Below are 6,567 nucleotides of genomic sequence, written 5' to 3'. Positions count from 1 at the left end.
GCGCGCGCGCGTGGTGGTGTGTGTGTGTGTGTGTGTGTGTGTGTGTGTGTGTGTGTGTGTGTGTGTGTAGTTAAATTTTGATGTATTAATGCTCATAAATGACTAATGCCCATTTCCACCAATGTAGATTAACTTTAACCTCGGTTTAACTTATTCTTCGTCTTTTCATAATTCTAAAGATTAGAAAAAAACAAAGAGTAAATTGAAGATTAAAATTAATCTATGTTGATGGAAATAGATTTAAATAAGTTAGACGGGGAAGAAAATACGTCAACTGCTTTACCCAAACTATCAAAACGTTAATTATATAAAATCTGTACGTTACGTACCAACGGTATATGAAAATTTCAAGTTATATGCAAATGAAATATATCTGAACAAAAGAAAAGAGCTCTACAAATGTATATTTCAGCTTACATCGCAAACTTGAAAAGAGAATTACTCACTCGTTTCATGACTAGCGTACGATCTCCCGTTTCTTCCTCATCGGGGGTTGGTGGGAGCGGACGATTCGGTGCTCCTCCTATAAAAATTAAACAAAGGCAAAGTATTAAATCACAGTGCGTAGAATCATTAACAATCCTCCTGGAAAGTGGCTTTCATACCTTTCGGTTTATCCTCATGATGGGAATTTTGAGCATTGTGCGAAGATGACGACGACGAATCCGACGACGGTCTGAAAGGAGAAAATTCGGGACTGCAACGATGGAAACATACAGATTGCAGCGGGACGACGTGACGATGGATGAAGCACACATAATGCATTGTTGATGTTGCGAGGCGAGGCGACCAAGAAGACCATATGACGCGAAATACCGAGAAGCATGGGATAGGCATGATGGAAGATGAAACGAAATGAGTTTACATTAGTAAGATTAATATAATTACAGCGTTACTTCTATATTTATTATATTGTAAAAGCGTTTAAAAAATAGCTTTGAATAGTGTAACATTTTATATTGCTACATATTATTTTTTTTCTTACTGGAAATAATTCGGTGATACATATAAAATGACTTGTTCTGTTAAAAATTACGATAGAAAATTTTTGGCCAAAGTTCACCGAAGATCGCACAAAAATATAATGATCTTCAAAAATAATGTTGAATATTAATGAATATTAATAAAATTCTGAACATCCATTTTATTTTCAAAAAAAATTTATTGCGCAAATAAGTTTCAAACTGCAATTACAGTACTGTTGAATCAATATACGTTTTAATATCAATTAATTAATATCACATACGTTTTTATAGCAACTAATGACAAAAAATAATTAAATCTTAATATAAGCATTATTTCAATGTTATCAATATTACCAAATGTAATATTTCTGATATTGGAATGTAATGAAGCGGTAAAGTCGTTTACTTACAGCGGCTTGGGTGGGTCACTGGCCAATAAAGTACCATCGTTTCTCAAATTATTCCCACCAGCATCCTCGAGATCATCATCGCTGTCACTTTCAATCGATAGAGCCTAGAACGTAAAAGTGATATATTGTCATTAGAGAGTTTCTCACTCGTTATGTGATATTAATTTTTTGTATCATGTACTTTTTTTACCTCAAACTAGATGCAAGATGAAGTTTGTGTCTCATGCAATAAGAAGACAAAGAAAAGAGAAAATGTAACAACGAAGGAGTGCAGGCATATAAAAATTTTGCTGCTGAAATATACGTGGTCGTAGCTACAATCGCTTACTTGATCGAGAATACTGGAAGATTGCGGCATCTGTTTATTGTTCTGATCGTTACCACCTGCAGACTGCACCGAATTCGATGTAGATGAAGCTGCAGGTCCCTTATGTTGCCTGTTTGGCCTTGGCGGGGCCTCGGGGCCCTGTGACACACCAAGCTCGATGAGTTGAGCAGCCAGTATCTCCATGTCCTACCATCCACACGCATACACGCACAACCCCGTTAGTCACTGTTCCGAGACCTCTGAGAATTTTTTGCTAGAAGCCACTATCGGATAGGCAACAAGGTAGCCAAATAAGGCAAAAAGGCAAGAAAAATCGTTAAAGGAAGCGAGTTGTGCACTTAAGCGGAACTACTGATCAAATTTAATTAGGTTGATTCCGAAATACATAGCTAAAAAAAATATATTTTATTTATATATACTTCAAAGAAACAAGTAATATAAACATTATTACGAAGAACGGTTTCTGTTCAAGTTTCAGTCATAACTATTTTGTCGTGACAAAACATTATAAAAACATTTTTGTGTAAATTTGTAATACAATAGCAACGTAATATTATATGTTTCTTCTTTATGAATTGTTAAAAAATTCTGAGTGTCCATAACAATTATTTAGATTCACAAATTGATAATTTATTCGATCATATTTATTTACAATATGAGGGACTTGATTAAGTGGCATAAGTATGTGTATATGCGGATCTAAAACGGTGTGCAATTTAGAAGCAATAGACAATTAAAGCGTTGATGTGATAATAGAGTGTGTTTAATTTAGGTTAGGGTGCTACGAAGGTGAGAGATTAAAGACGAACCATAGATAGCTGAAATTAAGCGAGTGAGCTTGGCGGCAGATCGGAGAGGTTACAGCAACAAAAGAATAGGCTATCATGGCGGGCCAAGTAGAAAAAGAAGAATAAGGCAAGAAGTAGACAAAGAAAAATAACGGAGATAAAAAGAATAGGATTTATGAATACGAAGGAGAGAGATAAGTGAAAAGATAAGATTTAAAGAGGAATTAAGGGGTTAATGAAAAAGGTGAAAAAAAAAAGATGCGAGATTGATTAAAAAAAGAAGAAACAAAGAGGGAGATATATGATTGTATGGAAAGAAAAAGTAAAAGATTGAAAAAGAAATAGTCAAAACAAATGGAAGAGGCAATGATTAGATTTAAGAAAGAAAACTAGAGAAATGTAGAGAACTAGAGATTAAGTATGAGAAGTTAAAGAAAAGATTGCAAGTAGGAAAGGGGATAGTAAGTTAAGAGAGACTAGAAGCCCCTAATAAGTGAGAGCGGAGATACAGTACATATACAGGAGCAGGGTCGATTTTTAGCAAAAGAGACTTAAGCAGCAGAGAGATTAGTTCTAAAGAGATGGATGACGAATAGTGAAAAGGAGGAAAGAAGGAAAAATTTGTAATCAAGGAATTAAATATAAATAAGGAATTAAGATAAAAGAAGATATGGAAAGAAAATGACATAAAAAAATGGATAAATAACAAGTTAGAGATGGATTGTAACATAGTGGCAGTCAGACAGAGTGGAGAGGTACTAGTGATAAGAGTACAAAATGAAGAAGATAAAAGAGTAATTATGAGTAATAAACTTAAGGGAGATAAAGTTAAAATTAAAAAGGAAATAGAGAATGATTTAAGCTGGGAGAGAAAATTACAAAAAAAATGAATAGGTGGGCGAAGGAACAAAAAAGTAAGGGCAAGGAAATGAAAATAGAGATAGGAAGAGTAAGAATGGAATATGGAAAGGATGGACAAAGTTAGAAAAGGAGAAGAAAAGAAAAAGAGAAGAAAATGCGAAGGCAGGATGTAATTCGAGGAATAAAGAAGAAAAGAATAAAGGGAGGTAGGAATAGGAATGTAAAGACAATGGGAATGAAAAAGAGGCAGGAAGAGAAGGGGCAAAAAGAAAAAGACAGAAAGGAAAAACAAAGACAGTCACTATTTTGAAACTGTACAGGGGAATAAAGATAGAGATTTTTGAAGGTATGTAAAATGTGTCTCACACATGGTTATATAACTTTGTAAGAGTAAAAGAATATAAGAGAAAAAGGGCTAAAGATGATTTTATAATAGGAACTAATAAAGAAGAAAATAAAGAGGAAAAAAAAGATTGATGGGATAAAAGATGCATGTGGATGAAGAGGAAGATGAAAAAAAGTTTACTGGAGCTGGAGAAAAGAAAAAATAGAGAAGGTATATGGAAGAAAGAAGCAAATATAAGAAACTCCTGGAGAAAAAACAAAAGAAAAAAAGAAAGAAGAAATTGAGGAATTTAAAAAGAGAGACAGACATATGGAAATTTACGAATAAGAGAAGAAAAAGGTCATGGATACAACAGGAAAAGGACATGGAGATAACAGCATCAATAAGGAAGAATAGAGGAACTACTTCATGAGTTTGCTAGATGATGAGGAGGAGAAAAAAAGAGTTAAGGGAAGAGGAGCTAAAGGAAGTAGAGATAAATAAGGCAATAAAAAAAAATGAAAAAGAAAAAAGTAGCATACGATATACCGTCAGGTATATACGATATACTCGTGGAAGTATGAATATACGCAAAAGGCTTAAAGAAAAAAATAGTATCTCTATTAAAGATGGTATGGAGGCAAGACAGAATATCCAATGAATTGGAAGAGAAGCATAGTGATACCTCTATATAAAAGAGAGGATAAGGAAGAGGTCAAAAATTACAGAGAGATATTACTACTACGGTGTACAAAATTTATGCGAAAATACTGAGGAATAGACTAGAGAGGGAAATGGAAGAAAAAGAAATAATTCCGGAGACAAATAAGTTTTAGAAGAGGAAGATCAACGATGAACAATATTTTTGTGCTGTCCATTATATAAAGGGAAGGAAGAAGAGTCGGAGGAGCTGGGAAAAAATTTATATGTTTGCGGACTTAAAGGCATCTTTGACAAGATGGACAGAAATAAGTTATGGGAGATTATGAGGAGGAAGAAGATAAGTAAGAAACTGGTAAGAAGAATCGAGAAGATATATGAAAAAAACAAACGTAACAGTGAGAACAAGATCAGAAAACACAAGAAGTTTCTCAAGAAAGGCGTGAGGCAAGGTGTGTAATGAGTCCAGTCTCCTGTTTAATTTATATATTGCGGATTTAAACCTTGAATTAAAGAAGAGGAATATAGGAGAATGTGGAATTAGAAGGAGACAGGATATGGAATTTAGTATATGCGGATGATGTAGTATTAAAAATAGGCGAAAAATAGGAGCTTTACAAGATATGACAGACACACTCGAAAGACTTTTAGCACAGAGGTATTTAGGATTGTGTGGAAAAAACAAAAGTGCTGATATATAATCGAAAAGCTGAAGAGAGGACAGAAATTTGAAAATGAGGTAAGAAAGAAATAGAGGAAGTGCAGGATTTTAAATATTTAAGTTATGTTGTAAATGGAGGGGGAGGGGAACAAGAATCAGATTAAGGAGCTATATAGAAAAGGGAAAATGATAGCAAGTGTAAAGATTAGAAGAAAGAATATATAGAAATGACTTTAAGAGGAGATGGATATTATTTAGATACTTGGTACCGAATGTAATGGCTTACGGGGTTGAGATATGGGGATAGGAGGAGATGGATGAACTAGAAAAGATAATGATGGATTATGTCAGATGGATTTTTAACTTAGACTTTAATGCCCCAAGATATATAATAATGAGAGAACTAGCTATGGATAAGTTAAGGGTAGGATGAGATATTACGGCAAGAAGATACGAGGAAAAGATTAGAGAAGGGAGAATAGGAAATCTAGGTGAGAGTATGCTGGGAAGAGCGCTGGATGATATATACGGCAGAAAGAAGAAAAGATACTATAATAGTAATGATTGGGATATTGGGGATAGAGGCAAGGGAAGTAAAAATGGGGAAAAAAAGTTTCGAGGAAAGATAAATTTATAGAGAAAGGGAGATACAAAGACAATGGGAAGATAATAGAATTGTGAGAGCTAGATATAATAAGAAATACAAGAAAATAAGCTTAAACTACAGGATCTCAGCATATCTTAAACAAGAAAATCTAAAGGAATGGAGTAGAAGGGATGAGGAAATTTAGAAGAGGACAAGTATTAACTAGAAATAGAAAAAGTTGTGTATGGTGTAATGTAAGAAAATCAAAGATTTATTGAATTAGGCGAGAAAGGAAGTAAAGGTATTAGGGAGATTATGGGAAGAAGATTTAGACAAGATTAAAGGAGAAGTGTTAAGGAGACTGTGGAAAAATAGAGAGAGGAGAGGAGAATAAAGAGGAAGGAAAAAGCGATAGAAATAGAGGAGGCTGGAATGACTTAAGAGCAAGAATAAAAGTTAGAGTTAAAAAAGTAAGAATAAAAGTTAGGATATTATAAAGACAAGCAAAAATAAGAACTACGAATATAAGTAAGAACAGTGAAGTACGAAGGCTGTATATAAGGCTGTGAAATGAGCTGGTTTTATTTAGGATAAATAGAAATAGTGACAATAATTATTGTGAAGAAAGTGTATGAAGGAAATGATATTAATAGGCATTTTAATAAAGGGGAAGTAGTAAAAAGAAAAAGGAGAGGGATAGAAAATTTTATAGAGCTTTAAAAGATATGAATGAATGGATGAATTAAGGACCTTATTATAATATAAACCAAATCCCCTTCTTTTGTATGTTGAAGTGAAATAAATTTCTATATTCTAGTTTGTTAACAATATCAGCACATGATGACAAATCAACTTGTATATCAACTTGAAAACTGTTTCTAAAACTTTGTCGCAAGAAAGAAAATGTTTACAATAAAAAAAAGAAATGTTACCAGATTTGTGTTTATATATATATATATATATATATATATATATATATATAT

General features: G+C 33.3%; 1 protein-coding gene across 1 annotated transcript in view; it reads right to left on the bottom strand.

Annotated features, from left to right (window-relative positions):
- LOC105622241 (serine/threonine-protein kinase mig-15) overlaps positions 1 to 6,567 on the bottom strand; it is a 92,115-nt gene that overhangs the window by 21,160 nt on the left and 64,388 nt on the right. The window contains exons 11-14 of the mRNA XM_012203662.1: positions 1,704 to 1,889; positions 1,376 to 1,479; positions 606 to 697; positions 447 to 523 (exon numbers count right to left, since the gene is read on the bottom strand). Coding sequence (XP_012059052.1) covers positions 447 to 523; positions 606 to 697; positions 1,376 to 1,479; positions 1,704 to 1,889 — 459 coding nt within the window. The remainder of the gene's footprint in view (positions 1 to 446; positions 524 to 605; positions 698 to 1,375; positions 1,480 to 1,703; positions 1,890 to 6,567) is intronic.

Source organism: Atta cephalotes (genome assembly GCF_000143395.1).
Source record: "Atta cephalotes unplaced genomic scaffold scaffold00042, whole genome shotgun sequence".
Classification (NCBI taxonomy): Eukaryota; Metazoa; Arthropoda; class Insecta; order Hymenoptera; family Formicidae; genus Atta; species Atta cephalotes.
Note: the sequence above shows the minus strand (reverse complement) of the source record. Positions and strands in the feature narration are given on the sequence as shown.